Source organism: Crocodylus siamensis, chromosome 10 (genome assembly GCF_052110815.1).
Source record: "Crocodylus siamensis isolate JL-2025a chromosome 10, ASM5211081v1, whole genome shotgun sequence".
Taxonomy (NCBI): Eukaryota; Metazoa; Chordata; order Crocodylia; family Crocodylidae; genus Crocodylus; species Crocodylus siamensis.
In genome coordinates, this window is record NC_143404.1 from 23,371,458 (window position 1) to 23,389,367 (window position 17,910).

The 17,910-nt window shown below is 42.9% G+C and overlaps 2 protein-coding genes across 2 annotated transcripts; one reads left to right on the forward strand and one right to left on the reverse strand.

Moving 5' to 3' along the window:
• Positions 1–413: 413 nt before the first annotated feature.
• CCNG1 (cyclin G1) lies at positions 414–7,387 on the forward strand. The gene is made up of 7 exons (XM_090064170.1): positions 414–553; positions 679–942; positions 2,335–2,588; positions 3,039–3,117; positions 3,208–3,306; positions 4,034–4,230; positions 5,664–7,387. Exons 2-6 carry the CDS (start codon positions 679–681, stop codon positions 4,223–4,225), a joined length of 888 nt encoding a protein of 295 aa, XP_089920296.1. The 5' UTR covers positions 414–553; the 3' UTR covers positions 4,226–4,230; positions 5,664–7,387.
• A 3,078-nt stretch (positions 7,388–10,465) lies between these two features.
• NUDCD2 (NudC domain containing 2) lies at positions 10,466–17,893 on the reverse strand. Its single transcript, XM_090064171.1, has 4 exons — positions 17,647–17,893; positions 14,784–14,832; positions 12,666–12,817; positions 10,466–10,946 (listed from the first exon to the last, which is right to left on the reverse strand). Exons 1-4 carry the CDS (start codon positions 17,833–17,835, stop codon positions 10,863–10,865), a joined length of 474 nt encoding a protein of 157 aa, XP_089920297.1. The 5' UTR covers positions 17,836–17,893; the 3' UTR covers positions 10,466–10,862.
• Between the last annotated feature and the right edge of the window lie 17 nt (positions 17,894–17,910).

The following is a 17,910-nucleotide window of genomic DNA, read 5'->3' on the forward strand; positions in this document are numbered from 1 at the left end:
CATGAAGCCAGGGAAGCCTGTATCTCCTCGGCGTTTGCCACTGAGCCTTGGTGACTGCGCTTGGGGCACGCGGACCCAACCAGCTCGCGCCCGCTCCGCAAAGGCAGAGGTTTGCCAGGGTTCGACCAGGACCCGTCTGCAAGGCTGTCAGGAGAACCGGGGGGAGCTAGGCGCGAGGCCTGGCATCTCCTGCGGCGGGGCCGGGGAGCAGCTGACAAAACACAAGGAGGCGCCGACCACCGCGGACACCCCGGCCGAGCAAGGACGGACCGCGCCGACCTGCAGCTCGCGCGACTTTGCGGAGGGCCTGGCAGGGCGGGGCCACCGCCCGCAGCGCCCCCCGCCTCGCTGTGCGGGATTGGCTGGATAGCAGCTCCATCACCGGTACAGCAGCCAACCAGAGGAAGCCGGAGGCGGGAGTCGCCCATCCCATACTATATAAAGGCCGTAGGGGGGTCTGCCTCGGCCCGGCCGCGCCCATGTCGGTGCCCGTGCGGGCGGCGAGTGTGGTCCTGCTGCTTCGTCGTGGAGCCGCGCCGGCCCTGGGGTGGAGGTAAGGGCCGTGGGGAGCTGGTGGCCGAGCCCCGGGCAAGTCCGGACTTGTCCACGGCCGGGGCGGGGCGGGTGTTGCGGTGGCGAGGCAGCCCCGGGGCCGCTGACGGGACTGTCCCCCCACAGATGATCGAGCCGGCGGCGGGCGCCGAGGCGGGGGCGCTGCTGGCGCAGCTGGCGGCACTGCTGGAGCAGGAGGTGCGGGGGCAGCCCAAGGCGCCCGGCCTGCGCCTCGTCGAGGGCGCCCACGACACGGGGCTGCGCGTGAGCGCCCGCCTGCGCGACTTCGAGGTGAAGGACCTGCTCAGCCTCACCCAGTTCTTCGGCCTCCGCTCCGACACCTTCTCCCTGGCTGTCAACTGCCTCGACCGCTTCCTGGCCAGGATGAAGGTAGGGCTCCTTGGGGTGCCTCCCCCCGCAGAGGTCACCCCCCATCCCCTGCTCTCCCTCGGTAGAGGCGGGCCATGTGCTTCCTCTGCCCAGCCAGGCTGTGCCTCCTAGCCCTAGGGTGCTGGTTCAGGGCCATGCCGCTTTCCCTCTGCCACCTCCAGCCAGGTTGGGATCAGACTATGCCCCCTAAGCTTCAGTGGAGCTGGCTTTGAGTTCAGGTCATGCCTCCTGCCCCCTCCCTCCCCAACTGGGTTGAGGCTAGGCCAAGCCCTCTGTCCCTTTGTAGCTGGATCAGAGCTGAGCTGGCCTTACACCCCTGTGTGTAGCTAGGTGGGGCCTCACTACGCATGTCCTGGGGTCTGGACTGGGTCCACTGGATAGCTCTGGCCTGTGGAGGGACTAGGCATTGTTCATCTGAGTGAGCACCACTGTCTCCGAGCCCCCTAATGGCAGCCCTGAAATGATCAGGCCTTAATCGGTTGCATAAACTGTGCGCTCCTACAGTTAAGTTACAAAGTGGGTGGCAGCACCAAGAGTTCCTATGAACTCGAGTAGTTTGTGCTCCATTTGCTACGTAGATATCAATTGGGAGTGACATTGTTACACATTTATCAAACGCACTTAAGTGGAGTATGCTATAATACTTCAAATATGTAAAGTACTAGTTGAGAGCTTGGGTGATTTATAAAGTATTTTCTAGATGTTGGTTGGGCATGTGGGAGAGAAGGGATGGGTGTACTCTGAACTCAACTAGTAGCACAAACTAGCCTGAATCTTCATTATACTAAAATAAGTCACTTGTCCTTTAAACTTATGGCATCCCTGATTAGTGATCCATAGTGCTGTAGCAGATGAGAGGAAAGCAGAATCTTCAAACTTGCACTTGAGACAGTTTTGGCATATCACAAAGCCTGCATATTCCTAAACCAGAAAGAGAGGTTAGAAGACTTGGACTTAAATGCTTTCTATATTTTTTCTTAAGAGACTTAAATTCTTGAGACATCTTTAAACTGTACTTCACCTCCCAAACATCTGTTAAATGGATGCTTCCAGGCATGTGGTAATTTGCCAGTGCACTAAACTTCTTCCGTTATTCCATTCCATAACTCTACAAAACAACTTCTCAAATCTTCCTTCAAAATATCTGACTCTGCCAACACTCTTGAAGAGCACTGGACTGACCTGATCCTTTCATCAAAGTTGGTATGGCAGAGCCTAGGGAGCTAGGAAAACAAAGCAAATGTAATGTTATGAACTCTTCTGAATACATTACTACCTTTGGAAAGCAAGGTGAAAAAGTACAGCTTTGGACATCTAGTCTTTTGTATGAAATTTTTAAAGTTGAGCTATAGTATGTGAAATTTGAGTGTGGCTTTTTCCCTCCACTCCCAGGTACAGCCTAAACACTTAGGCTGTGTTGGACTGAGCTGCTTCTACTTGGCTGTGAAAGCAACAGAAGAGGAAAGAAATGTTCCTTTAGCTACTGACTTGATTCGAATAAGCCAGTATAGGTTCACTGTTTCTGACATGATGAGAATGGAAAAAATTGTATTGGAGAAGCTATCTTGGAAAGTCAAAGCTACAACAGCTTTTCAGTTTCTACAGATCTATCATTCGCTCATTCATGGGAATTTAAGCTGTGAAAGGTAAAGGAAATTGTGATGAAATAGCTACTTGGACAAATGGGACAATCCTCCCCCCATCTCCCTGTAGAACAGGCTAGAAAAATCTTAAAATAACTTTTAAATTGCAGCAGTAAACAGTGGCTCATGTGAATCGCTGTTTTTAATAGACTTGCCCCCCCCCCCCAACCCACTGCCTTCCTGTTCCAAACAGAAAACGTACAGAACATATAGTTTTAAAATTTGGTGGCAATTTATTTAAGTGACTCAGTGCATACCAGTTTGTTTTGAATCCAAGTGAAAAGGTTTCAGACTTCCAGAAATTGAGTTTTTAAACATTACCTTAGAGAATACTTCTAGATATACAACACTTTAGCAAACTTCTAAAGCTTCAACTGTCTCTATTTAATCTATGCAACTAGAAAGAAAACTTTTTATGCTGCATAAAACTAAATCAACTCAACCTTCTTACAGGAGTAAATACCTTAATTTTGAGAGACTGGAAGCCCAACTTAAAGCATGTCACTGCCGAATAATGTTCTCTAAAGCCAAGGTATGTCTCTAATGCGTGTACCCATACTGACTTAACTGATCCTGCTAAGCTCCGGTCTTCAGAATTAACTTTATTTTCTGTCCCCCTCAGCCTTCTGTTTTGGCATTATCTATAATGGCCCTGGAGATAGAAGAAAAAAAACTACTTGAGTTGATGGAGGTTTTAAAGTGCCTTCAGACCCATTCCAAGGTAAGGTTTACTGTATTAAGTGAAGATGACAAACAGTCTCAACAGATTTTCATAAAGATAACTTAATAGCTCTGAAGAATCCATAGTACAGACAGTCCTTGATGGAGGGATTTCAGCACCTCATTTGAAATGTTCCTAAAGCAGTCAGATGACACTAATACTTCTGTCTCCTAAGTCTTAAAATAACAACCATGGAAACATTTTCTTCTAAATGAAGACAAGAGAAGGATGTCTTGTCAGCTTTGCCATTTCTATAAGCTTATTTGGTATCAGCTAATCGCACCCAAGAGCCTCTTTTGTTAGAGGCATAGAACATTACAAATCCAAATAAAGCAGGAAAAACTGCACTAATTCCTTAAAATACTCTTAGTCTTGACACTTAATGTCTTTTAGGACCGTACAAAATGGGATATCTAACTAAACCAGATCTAATCCTGGACTAACACACTTGAGCCCTAGCCTGCACAAATTTCTCTAGCTTCAAGTCTAGCTAAATGGGGTATGTTACTGATTATCTAGCTCTTAGCAGTTTCATGCAAAACTTCCAGTTAAGAGGGCCTTCAACAAAAAGTGCTTTTAATAGTCCGCAGTACCAAAGCATATGCTATTTCTTACCCTAGTGTCTCTACTGGCCTGTAGTGTATAAGACCCTTATTAGCTCGAGTGTACAGTTACATCACTAATTGTGACTTAAGCAATTGATTAATTGTAGTCTCACTTTGTTTAGATAAGTGACAGGGATCTGGCTTTTTGGAAGGAATTAGTGTTAAAGTGCCTTACGGAATATTCTTCAAGCAAATGTTGCAAACCAAATGTTCAGAAGTTAAAATGGATTGTATCGGGACGTACAGCACGACAACTAAAGCACAGCTATGACAGAATAACACACCTCCCCACCATCCCAGAAACTGGCTCCTAATATAGGTAATTTTTTTCCCCCCCTTAAATACTCTCAGACTTAGACTTTTTCAAGTAATTAATTTGTAACCAACTTCTCGGCAGTTATGCTTTTTATGATCTTGGGGGTTTCGCTTCAATATTTCAGACAGCCTAGGTACTCAACTTGGTTTTCAAATGAACAGGTTCTCATTTCCTCTAAATGTTGTTTTTTAAATGGCCTTTCAGGCTCTTTTCATAAGCAGGCTGCTGCATCTTTAGACGGTCTCAAGCCTAAACTTGCAAAGAAACTACCTGTCCACTCAAGGCAGCATGTGATATAAAAACCACAGTACCACTCCCTGCACATAGTGCATTTTAGGTGCAAAAGCATGGATTCAGACACTTGGGTTCCACTGTTTTGTGTAGAGCGAGGCACAAAACAGTGGAACCCAAGTGAGTATAGCTAGAGGAGGAACTCTACAAATTGACCGTGTTGTTACCTTGGTTCACTTTTTTCCTATACAAGGAAACTGAAATAAAAAAAAAAAGGTGCATATGTATTTCAGTAACAGGTCAGCATACCAGTTTACCTTTTAGAATCAAAACTTGAACTGCAGGTTAATAGCCTGTCCTGCAGGCACTGAATGCGGGTCCTCTTGTTCTAGAGTGTGTTAGACTAGATGTTTCTAACATGCCTAGAGGCCAAAGAATAAGAAATCATGAGTCTGGGCTGTGTGGTTGTGGTGGTTGTTTTTACAATTTTTAAAATGCAATTTTTATTTCAAGCCAGAAACAATCTTGGTAGTAAGGAGTATTATACCACCCAAATTGTCAGAATGTCACACTACATCAATATGACTTATCTTTATTGCTATCACACCATGTGTATCATTACAATTAAACATGCTGGCTATTCAAGCCTCAAAGCTGTCACATAAAGTAGCTATACAAACTGTTAAAAACAGTCATTGAATACTATCTGGTTCTAGCAAAATAGCATGCATCAGTAGTTCTGGAACAGCTGCATGCCTTTTACTGTGATAGCATGGAGCTTGACTTCATGACCAAGAGATCCTATTTAGTTTACTGTTTATAAAAACAAACTGTTAAAGGCTCAAAGTTTTTTAAACTTTGGGATGGGGAGCAACTTTAACAGTCAAGTTTCAGCTGCTAATGCCATACTTAAGATTCACACTCAAGTAAATTTATGTTGAAAAAAAGAACATCCCACTACACTCAGATCATAATCGGTACAATAGTAGTAAGATAACTGGCTCTTCCACCTATACTGTCATACCTCAACTGGTAGTTTGGGGAAGCAGGATAGGTAGGATTCTCAAGTCGTCCTGTCCTCCTCTTTTTCTCCTCTGCCCCGCCCCCCCCCCCCAGCTTGTTTCAAGACGCCATAATTTCTGAGATGTAATTTGTTATATGCAATGGCTTTTTCAGTTGATTATCTCTCTCTCCATTCTCTACAGGAATGTTAATATGGAAAGATGACCACTTCTTACAAGTGACTAGTTTAGAATTCACTTGTAAAATTGAGAACTGACACCTGAATCACCATGGCTCTTAACATCTGAAGTTCGATTCTTAGATTTCTGCATATTTCAGTTGTCCAATATTCTGGACTAAAGAGGTTTTGTTTTTGTTGTTTGGTGTTTTTGTTTTTTTTGTGTTTTTTTTTTTTCTCGCCAGCAAAGGTACTCAATGTAGAATTTACAAGAGTAATGTGAATAGTAAACAGTCCTGAAGGATAAGACTAAAATCTGCATCTCAGTTGTATTTGACAGTAAGGTACCATGCTAATTTTAAAGCATTTAATAACCTCTTACTAGTTGGTATTCAACTCATAGATAAACTTATGTAGTCTAACCAGGGTTTACTGTAACTGGATGCAGTTTAATTCTGTGAAAGTGATGCTCCTCTACTTAAACCTCCTACTTGAAACTTGGAAGACTTAACTTACTTGTGCAGTATCTTTATAGCATTGTCCTCTGGGATTGAAGGTCATTGGGGAAACTACAGTAAGTTCATTGTACTTACTTACTGAAGATCAAAGGGTGCGAAATGACAGACAAGCCAAATGCTTCATTCAAGTGTGCAAGTGGGTAGTCTCATTATGGCTATACTTTGTAATTCTTACAATTACTTTCTAAAAGTGTGATGCACTGAAGTTTTTATGGTGGAGATTTGCAGTGCATAGATATATAGGGTTTACTACTTTAGGGGACCTTATGCTAAGGTCTTTCTTGAGGCCCCAACTATTCTTCCTTGGCAGTCGCACCAAAAGAGAACTGTAACTTAACAGGGATGGCTAATCCAATTTCAAGCCCTGTGCAGTTGATCAGTTAGCACTGATCTTGTTGCTATTTTGGAGTGTAAAGCTTAAAAAATCCTAACCTGGATACAGCACTTTTTTTTGTTTTTGTTTTTTCTAGTCACACAAGATGAGCATTTCTTACAGTGAGCCATTCAAGAGAGGTGTATTCTGGCATTTCAAAGGTGCAACTTTTTTTGTGGAAGTGGGTGTATTTGGAACAAACCTTGCCTCTAGCTACTGAACTGAGAAACTGCATCTATATCTGTAACTATCAGTTTGAATAGCATATGCCGTCTTAAATGAAGAATAGAGCTGTACTCTTCTTTTAACAAAAGCCTTGTGCCAAGACACTTTACATACAGAATGTTGAGGTAGGTCTGGCTTTAACATGAAGAAAAATTAACAACTCTGGTGTTTTGTAACGTGAACAGCTGAACCTCTGATATAGTGATCTGAGTACTGTGAAAGAAGACTTTTTGTAGATCACTAACATTTGAGTGCAATATGAATTGATGGATAGTGAAGAGAAGGCCTATGAAGATCAGAGCATACCACAGGACTGGGGCTGGTGCACCAGTATCTATTCTTCTTTCTCTAAGCCATATCCTCAATCTAAAGCTACAGTAGAACCATTAACAGAACACATTCAACCAAAACTGTACAGGAAAAGCAGAGTATTTTATTTTAATGTGAACTTGAGATGACTGTAGTGAACACTGTTAACAATGCTATTTGTGCATTGTATTACCTACTGACTTTTTGAAAGAAGACAACTTTGTATGGAAATAACTCTGAAAGTGCACTGTGTAGACCTTTAACAAAAGTGCAATTATGCCACACTAAGAAATGTACCTCTTCAATAAATTTTATTGAGATGCAGTTGTCTTGACTATATCTTTCTTCTTGACTGCACAGTACAAGTTTATCTTGTTTTATAGGCTTTGAAGAATGCATTTACAACATAATGTAAATTTGCATAAAGGGAATCCACTATACAATGTAGCAAATTGGGATATGTTCCAAGACCTCAACTGTACAGACCCATTTCTACCACTTTTGCAAGACAATTTTGGTACTCGCCAACAGCAGACAGTACACATAAGCACAAGGCCCTATCATGAGGATGGCAAAAATAGAAATGTGTTACAGACAATGAAGGAGGAACACTGTTTCCCTACAGGAGACCATATTTTGGTGTGCACTAATGCCCTGCATATAGCAGCTGACTGCAGGCTTCCACCACACTGATCCCATAAGCGTAAGCTGACCTTGCATATAACACTTTTGGTATAAGAGCATATTTGCACATGCAGAGCTCACATAAAGTGAGAGGAAACTGTACATAAAGAGCTCAATGAAATGTAGCTGTTGTTTATAAGACACTTACAAAGGCTGAATGACATTAAATTTAGGTAAAAAATCCAGATCTTTTAGGCCTATTAAAATGCATCTCCTACACTACACAAAAATATAAACTAGTACTTTATGATCCTTGCAGTCTTTATTCTGCCTTCTAGAATTAGGTTGCTGCACTACACCAGCTCTTTGCATGTGAATGCAGCAGAGAGAAATATCTGAAACTACATACTGGCACTAAAGAACCCTCTGAAAGTAAAGAATCTTTTAAATGTGTCCCCCTAGTCTTATATGGTATTCAACTACTTTCATAGGGCAATCACTGAATGTAATGGAAAGCTTTGTGCATGCACCTGTTTCTATGTTTAATAAAATGACTGACTTAAAACAGCTGTGGACCTTAAGGTGCTTGCAACAAGGTGGCCTTGATTAAGTGAACAGATCCTGAGCTCAGACCCAATAAAATTTCCACAACATGCCCTGTCTGGTGCTTCTACAGCTGTTAGTAGCCATCCAAAGTAGTGATTAAGTATTTTTATCCCCTCCCATAGAGAAGGGAATTTGATCACCAATGCAGCTGTCTAGATTGTATACTGCTGGTTCGCTATGCATCTACCCTGAATGCTCATATTACCTTTGCCTTTCCCTCTGAAAGGCATTTGGAAAGAAAGCATTTGAACTTCAATGAAAGTACACAGGTATACACTATCAACTGCACTTTATCAAGTCTAGACATCATTGTAAGTCCATCTTGTGCTTATCTGGGAAATTAGTAAAGGTAGAGATTGACTTGATATTACCAGGTAAGGAATAGTATAGCCCTTTCTCCTTTTAAAAGGATTTCTATATATTAGGTAGGACATAACTAACTGAAATTATAGGAAAAGCCACATTGCTGGTAACTATCTGCATCTTGTACCATTCAAAATACCATGCTTACCCAAATCCAAGTTGACTTGAATTTAAGACTACCCCCTTCCTAATTAGATTCCACAGCTGGCAATGTGCAAGTGTTATAATTTTCTATGTACAAAATCTAGTTATTAGAAACGATTAGTCTTAAATTCATTCCCCTCATTGCTGGAGCAGGAAAAGCAATGGGAAGGAGATAAACAGTAGTAGAGTGGGAAAGGGAGTAAAACAGTCTGATCCCTCCCCCCTCCCACTTGTTTCCTCCACGCACACACACACACATACTTGCACCCCCAACATATGCCCCCCTGCCCACTGTCTGCACCCCGAACATATGCCCCCCTGCCCAACATCTTGCCCCGTGACCTTGCCACCCCTCCCCTACTGTTGCCATGACCCTCAGGGCTCCAGCCACAGCAGTGGTGTTGGCAACTCCAGCTCTAGCCATGGAACTGGATCAGAGCTGCATGGCTGGGCATGGGATGAAAGCAGCCCATGCTCTGTGCCCCAAGCTGGGTTGGAGCTGAAGCTACTAACAGGTAAATGGCACTACTGGAGGTAAGTGGTGGGCGGGGGAAGGGAAGGGCAGCAGCTCCAACATCACAGCCACATAAACCACCCGCCCCTGCCCCCACCAATTAAATGGAAAATAGCCTCATCTTGTATTAGAGTAAATACAGTATGTTTCTTTTGTGTGCACTTTAAAAGAATTACCTTTACAATTTTAATCATGTACTTTCATTAGTTCTATCCACCCCAAAACTAAGGCTATAACACTACACTTACTGACTGCTCAGGAATATTAGCTATATGCTACAGATTGCCAACATCATTCTGTTACTAATAGAGTGTACTGACTCCTGTTACTAACTAGGGTTCAATAAAATACAGCACCATGTTATACTCAACCATACTTGCTGGAACTAATTCTCACCTTCTGCATTAGTTATTTCACTCCTCCCCTCCCCCCATTAGATTTATCTGCTTGAAACCATATTCCTTCTTTTCACTGCCCCATGTTAAATAGATTACTAACCATTTTTAATCCAGTTAAATGGATAAATTGCTGGCAGAGACTCTACCTGGAAATTAACAGTCTACTTGTTAATATTTAAAATACGGTACAACTTAAGTAGGCATCTCTACCTTCTACCCTTAGAATTGGATAGCCTATATGTACCCAACGGGCATTATAACAGTCAACTTACCAGACTGGGTCCTGAAAATACATAATTTGCCTAGGGATTACACTAAAAAACAGCACAAACCTATCGTTACAAATTTATACTTTTTAATTCAGATTACGTACAAAAATGTATGAGTGCACATTAGTTGTCTTACACACAGGCATGTTATTCAGTAAGATACACAAGTTAACAGCTTAAGTATGGCCATCTCTCTTAGTGTTCTACCCTTTCAGAAATCAAAACATGTTCTCTTCACACAATCAATATATAGACACTAAGCATATCTAAAAGTACTTGTACTCAAGTCATGATACCATCGTACTCATCCCTTGGTGATATATGACACTTGAATAGAATGTCAAATCTGAATTTCTACAGCCTGGAGTAATACTCTTCATTCTGCCACCAGTTTTAGAATCAAACTCAACTCATCAGCTGGCTGCTTACCCAGAAAGAGCCACAAACATACTTTTTGAAGTTAGTTATGGAACACACAGCTAAGTGGTTTACCAGTGGAATTTATTGTTGAAAAGAAAATGGTAACTGATGTTGAAAACTTGCATTCATAAGAGTGGTTTCCTGATATCAGTGACTCCAATTTAATATGGAGCACTTCTCCAAAAATATTTGTTTATGTGTCATTTAAAATAATATGCTTGTCAAGTGTGCACATTATCTTCTTCTTAGCAAGTTAGCACAAGTCAACAGGAACCCTTTACCATTTGCTGTTTGCCTAGACACCTTCCATTTGGGAGAAAGCAAGGCAGGGTAGCACATTAGAGACTAACTGGTTCAGAGACATTCCACTGGGTAGATAAATGAAGTCTTCATTAGCTACAAACCCTTCAGTTTAAAATGAATTCTCTCAGGTATCATTAAACCCAGTTGAAGGTAATAATTTAATTTTCAAGGCTAGAGAAGTCTGGTCCTCCTTTGCTGTAGTTGCCAGAAATTTCTGCTCCACTGAAGTCAAATCCAGGATTCTATATATGGGGAAGAAAAAAATTGTAAAAGGGTTAATATTCAATGAGTATGTAGATCAAAGTGTCCAACACTGTTCCAAACTGACAACAGTTTTTGAAAGTTAGCAGTTTCAATTCTTCAGGGAGAATGAAGAGACAAAAATGTACACACATGCATAAGCAATTATAAACTAAAAGCATGCTGGGACTGGTAGTGGCTAGACAGCTTATTGCTAAAATGAGTTTGCAGTATTGCTACCCTTAGTTTAGAAGGCAGATAGATCTCTACCATCAAGAAAATATGTAACATGTAATTAATATAAACTTAAGTACATTTTGAGTTTCATAGTATTCCTTTAAATCACTTATCTGAAAAGATAAGCTTCTGCAGTCCTAAATAACATTTTTTAATTAAAAACCATTTTATTTTCAGTAAAAGGAATTATTCAGATATTTTCTGACACAGTTAACCAGTAAACTCTAATCTGACAACTCTGCTGCCACAAATTACTAATGCTTCTACAAAAAGATGGTTAAATGTCATATGTAGATGTCACTATGTTGAAAAGGATTGTAGTATTAGATCTGCTCAAAAAAACAAAACGGAAGTAATTATAGGCTGAGGCTTTACCACTTGGAAAACTGGTAGCTTTTACTATATACCCTGTGTTAATGTAGGCATAGCAGTTTTATTTTGAAAAAATAAACCTTTAAATATAGGTATGTCTGGAGACCAGCACACTGTTTACTTTTATAGGCTCTGTTCTCCTACAGCAATGGTGGCCAACCATTTTGGTAGACATGCCACAACTTAAGGCCCATCCCCCCAACCCTTCCCATAGTGCTCCTCTGATTTCCACCCCATCCAAAGGCAAACCTGATTAAATTGTCACCTGGGGTGCCATAAAGCTTCCAGAAGCCCCTGCAGAATAAAGTGGGGGCAGGATGCTGCTACTATGACTGCTGTAGTTGCATATAGGAAGCCAGGGTACAAATCCCCAAGTTTGGCAGCAGCTGCTGGGCTAGGGAAAGGTTAATCTGGCTCTCAGCGCTGTTGTCCAACACCATCTCTAAGGGCCTGGGGCTCAAGTGTCAGACAGACGCACACAGCAGCTGCCTGTGCCACTTATGGCACACATGCCACAGGTTGACCATCCTGGTTCTACAGTCAGTTAATAGCAACATTCACTGACACTAAACCCCGAAGAACCTAAGCCAGTTATATACTACTGGCCAAAAACAACAGCTTTTGAAGTCCTAATAGGAGGGTTTTTGGGGCTTTTTTTTAGGTTTTCTATCACCAGAAAGACTAACGTGATTGAGCTAAAACAACTCCAGTTTCCCACAGGAATGTAACTGGACAACAAAAGAATCTCTCCTATTTTTCCTGGCCATAGTTTCATAGTTGGTAGGGTCGGAAGGGACCTGAGCAGATCATCAAGTCCAACCCCTGCCATGGGTAGGAAAGAATGCTGGGGTCAAACGACCACAGCTAGGGGATTGTCTAGTCTCCTTTTGAAGACCCCCAAGGGTAGGAGCAAGCACCACTTCTATTGGTAGTTGGTTCCAGATCCTAGCCGCCCTGACTGAAGTAGTGTTTCCTGATGTCTAGCCTGAACCTACTCTCAGTCAGCTTGTGGCCGTTATTCCTAGTTACTCCTGGCAGTGCTCAGGGGAACAGGAACTCTCCATAACCTGCATACATGCACATAAAGCAGTCATTTTTATCTTCTGACTTGCCTCTTTTTGGAATCTCTCCAGCGTAAGTTTCCTTTGCATCTGGTCTTGTACCCAAGGATCAGCAGCATACTCATTTTCTAACAGAGAAGCCCAACAATTGCCAGCATCTCGATTAGTCTTGGTTAGAATAATACGTATTAATTCCCTGTCCTCTTTGGAAGAGAAAAATAGAAATAACCATCACTTCTGTGAAATAATTCATTTGTACAAAAAAAACCACAGTAAGAGCTTTGAATATGGCTAACAACAAGGATGGCAAGAAGTTATTTTGGATAGAACAGATGTAAAATAGTGTAATAAAATTAAATTAAAAGGATGCAGCTGAATGTCATTGGGGAAAGACTTCTGTACAAGCAAGTCAAATACAGGGGAAAGCATCTCAAATTAGAGGATTGCCTGGGACATTTAGGACTCTTTTTTTTTGTGTTCTTGTGACAAGGTATTTAACAGAATTTGCAGATTTCATTAGAATCTGACAGGCTGCATGCACTATAAGCCTTCTGCAATGGCCTCAAACTTGTGACCTCTTAGGCTGTCAATTGTGTGCCTTAAAGCCTGCACCACCCCAGACCCCACTTATAACTAGATTAATGGGTATAGTACTACAAAATGCATGTACCGCACAGAAATCACATACTGGCAGGGAATGGGCTTAGTGATGCAGCACCACGTTTACACAAATCCAAGGATTTCCTTCTCTCAATTTTCAACATGGGGCAGGGCAGTGGGGAAACTGCTGGTCTTGGATCAAAGTACAAAGCAGGACAACAGGCAGCTGCTGTGGCTCTGACTCCAACCTGAGCTCAGGGTTCGAGCCACTACCACCTTGGCCCTTACCTGCCCCCAACACTGCCTCTAGCCCCCTTCCCCATGCAGCTACCTCTGGTCATGGCTCTGGCCTAGCTCTGGCTGGGGGCCATGGATCATGCCTTTGACCTGGTAGAGGATTCTGCAGGTCCCTTCCCCTATGATTCTATGAATCATACTGCTTTTGGATTAGGAGGTTCATCCTCCACACCTGAAAACAAGTAATTGAAGAAGGATCTTGAAACATGCCTCCTGAAGACACTTCTGAATACTTTATATAGAATGCAATAATAAATTGCCTAATACAATTCGAAAACTCAACAATTTCAACTTCAGATGAATTCTTGTGGGGCATCTGCTGTTCACTAGAACCAAATCCTACAAGCATATCCTAACTCTTTAAAGAGGGAATGCATATCTTGTGATTTCCCATCTCCGTCACAAGCAACAGCAGTTAAAGAACTATTGTGGTTGCGGATAAAGTATCACACTGTGGTAAAGGATGAGTGAGAAACCAACAAGAAAAATAGTAATTATATGCTCCATGTTTCTTCAAGAAACTTTTCCCAGACTAATTATTATGCCAGTACAGTAAAAGCTGCTTTAACCAGCACTTGACAAGCTGGCATGCTCTATTAACTGCCATGCCGGCTTGTAAGGTAAAAGTGAAACCAGAAGTGCCCACCATGGCACTTCCGGTTTTGCCAAGTCCCCACAGCCCAGGACATAACAGCTTGCACGGGGGCCCCCCTGAGGGCCCGTGGGAAGGTCAGCAATGCGGCGGGAGGGTCTGCAATGTGGCGGCCCAAACAGGCAAAGACACCTGTTCAGGCCTCTCAGTTAACTGGAATATTTTGTTATCTGGCACCCCCCATTTCCCATGGATGCCAGATAACAAAGCTTTTGCTGTATATAAATAAACTGTGCTGGTTATTTTTTAAATTAACAGTTATTCCATTAGAGAACTGGAACCCAATTTTTCCAGGCATTTATCTGTCAGCCTCAACCTATACATTTCGGTGTACAACTCATGCTACATACAAATACAAGATTAAGTTACTTTATCTAAGTCAATTACAACCACAAAAGTGCTTAACATGGAGGGTCAGACTAATTGCATTTTACATTTCATCATTTTTTGTTAAACTACATGCCAATCTCATGTCACACCTGAAAAATACACTGTTGAAGAAAGCAGGACAAAAAATAAAAGTATGTGCCTGTTTTTCAAAGTCAGATTTTTTAAAGTACAGAGTGAGGTGCAAACAAAAATTGTGTCTTTTCAATATTTCATTTTAAGCATATTCATACCTAATGTCCATGTCCCTTCATCAGCTATTGTAGAGTCAAAGAGTTTACCCTGAAAAAGAATTATAACATTACATAAAATTGATACAATTTTTAATGCTAATGAAAAATACCAAGAAAAAAGCAAGTCTGCTTTCAGAGGAAAACAGTCATCGACTTCTGCAGTATCAAAATTTGTGTGGTGCTATTGACTGTTTTAGCAATTACTAACAACTAAAATCAGGACACAAAGCCTGCCTCACATATCTACAAGAGCAAGATTACAACTCAGAGTACAGACCCAAAGATATTTTTGAACTTATACACTTCATCCTCATACATAACAATTTCACTTTCAATAACCAACACTTCCACCAGACCATGGGCACAGCTATGGGTACCAAAATGTCCCCACAATATGCCAACCTTTTCATGAACCACCTGGAAGAAAAATTCCTCAAGGACTGCACCATCAAACCCTTGCTAATACTTAAGATATATCAATGACATCTTTAACATTTGGACTGAAAACTTGCAATCTCCAATTGATTTTAATCAGAAATTCAAGAATCATCATCCCTCCTTCAGACTATCTCTAAAATACTCCAATACCAACATTTCCTTTTGAGACATTATGGTCACCATCCAGGATGGTAAAATACAGACCACCATATACAAGAAACCCACAGACTGCACTGAACCATTAATCACCCTAAACATAACAAGAAAGCTGTAATATACAGCCAAGCCCTCCAATACCACAAAATTTGCACTGAGAACACCTGTGATCCTCACCTCAGACATCTCAAAAGGCTTTCACATAACAAGAACAATCCTCCAGACAGACAGACTGTACTTTTGAAAGAGCCACCCGGATACCACATGAAGAATTGCTGCAGTACAAAAGAAAAACCCTCATAAATCGCACACCACTGGTTACGACATATCATCCCTTCCTGGAACCTATACGGAAAATTCTCAAACAATTGCAACCCATACTAGGAGACCCTGTTCTTAAAGAGATCTTCCCAGAACCACCCATTCTATCATTTAAACAAGCACCAAACCTTGCCAACCTCATCACCAGAAGCAAACTTCCTACAATCCAAAACATGGTGAATGGATCCACACCATGCCATGACAAGAAATGTAAAACCTACCAAACATCTCCACCACCCCCAAAACTACTACAAGCCACAACAGAACCATCAACATTCCTGGATCTTACACCCGTACCTCCAAAAATGTTATACATCTCATCCAGTGCACTGATGGATAATACATAGGAGAGACCAAACAACAACTGTGCACCAGAATGAATGCACACTGAAAATCTGTCAAGGACAAGAATACCAATTACCTGTGGGTGCCCACTTCTCACAAGAAAACTATTCTCTCTCCAATCTCTCAGTTCTAATTCTCAAAGGGAATTTACAAAACACTTTTCACAGATGAGCCTACAAACTTCACTTCATCAACTTACTGGATACAAAAAATCATGGACTAAATATAGACATTGGATTTATGACACATTATAACCTGCCTAACATCCAACTCCCCAGGTAAACCCTCTACTTTTTACCAGCTATTCTCATTCCCTCCTTTGACTACAGCTACATTCATTTCCCTTCCCCCCCAACCCCCACCTGTCTCTCATCCACTGACCAACTCAATTTACATTTTAACTGACTGCCTTTCTTGCATAACTACTGGCCTCTGGCTGCTCTACCACTCTATCCAGGAAGAACACAGACCATCTGCAGATGCTTCCTCTGCCTGATGAAGGATAACTGTACCCGAAAGCTTGCAAAGAAGAATTTTCCAACTATCTGAGTTGGTCTAATAAAAGATAACAGATTTACCCAAAGTACCTTGCCTGCCTAATATTTTACAATGCTTTTGTATAATAATACCCTTCTTACAGTTAAGCGCTTGAAGGGAGGGACTTTGCCTACATATCCTACCTGAAACGTTTAGCAGGCTAGCAGGATACAGACACTTCAGCATGAGAAACAAATGATAGTGTTAACACTTAGTGCATAAAGACCTATGCCCGCTGTGCTCTGTGGGCACCTACAACAGCAGGTCAGCGCAGGGGCCTCATTTGGAGCAAGTGATACTTCACGGGTCCTTCAGCGCCCGCAGGATCGTTGCCAGCTGAACAGAAGGGAGGCAGCTACACCCAGGTCACATACTTCTTCCCAGTAAGGTTTCTTTGGGTATCTTTGCTTTCCATATGCCTGGTGGGGAGGGGTTTAGCCCTGTTTCTGGCACAAGTCAGCCCAGGCTGTTTCCCTCCACTTCAAGCAGCGCTTACTGAGGCCGGAGCCAGGGCACTGCGGCCTCCAGAGCTTCGTGATCGCTGCTCGCTCCCAAGGCGCCCCCTGCCCGAGTGCAGCGCCACAGTGTGGGCCCGTGTGGCCAGAAGGGGGTTCCCCCTCTCCCCGCACAGATCCTACAGCCGCTGCCTAGGAAGCTGTGCGGTGTGATGCGACAGAACCCATGGAACTCTCCTGAAGCCTACACTGACCCTGTACGGTTGCCAACCCTGTTTGAATTTATGCCAAGAGGTTTCTGAACACCAAACGTGCCTGTGACAATGCAAACATGCCCATGTGCTTGTGTATATCAGCTATGGATTACAGTGTGCAGACTTCATGCCAGGAAGGCAAGCGCACATTACTATTACATTTCAAATACCCACTGAGTTACTGTATAAGATCAGATTCAACATTGAATATTTATTTGAATGAATGCCCTATCATTGATCTCCAGGGTGACTCTCAGCAGCCTCCTGGAGGTTTACATCTCGTTCCCGGAGACGCGAGGGCAACCCTACAGCCGGGGCGTCCCCACGGGGCCTCCCTCCGTCGCGGGCCGGCGGTACCTGGAGCACGTCCTGGCCCTGCACGGAGAGCGACAGGCGCTGGCTCTGCAGGCGGCACCGCACGTCCTTGGCCCGCGTGCCCGGAGGGACCCGCACCTCGATGAACACCTCCTCCAGCGTCTGGTACCAGCAGCCCCAGGGCGTGGCGCAGGGCACCACCCCACTGCGCTCCTCGAAGGGCGCCGACATCCAACACCGCGCGGCCGCCCCCTGGCACCGGAAGTGGCCAGGCACGCCGGCGCAAAACGGCGCTAAGCCTCAGCT

What these genes read in the sequence shown, in the direction of transcription:
- CCNG1 (XM_090064170.1), top strand. Translation starts at nt 679, where the DNA reads ATGATCGAGCCGGCGGCGGGCGCCGAGGCGGGGGCGCTGCTGGCGCAG. An exon ending in GCTTCCTGGCCAGGATGAAG is followed by an intron (nt 943 to 2,334) that starts GTAGGGCTCCTT and finishes CTCCACTCCCAG; the next exon opens with GTACAGCCTAAACACTTAGG. An exon ending in GCCTTCAGACCCATTCCAAG is followed by an intron (nt 3,307 to 4,033) that starts GTAAGGTTTACT and finishes CACTTTGTTTAG; the next exon opens with ATAAGTGACAGGGATCTGGC.
- NUDCD2 (XM_090064171.1), bottom strand. Translation starts at nt 17,835, where the DNA reads ATGTCGGCGCCCTTCGAGGAGCGCAGTGGGGTGGTGCCCTGCGCCACG. An exon ending in AGGGCCAGGACGTGCTCCAG is followed by an intron (nt 14,833 to 17,646) that starts GTACCGCCGGCC and finishes ATTCTTTTTCAG; the next exon opens with GGTAAACTCTTTGACTCTAC. An exon ending in TGGAGAGATTCCAAAAAGAG is followed by an intron (nt 10,947 to 12,665) that starts GCAAGTCAGAAG and finishes CCCCATATATAG; the next exon opens with AATCCTGGATTTGACTTCAG.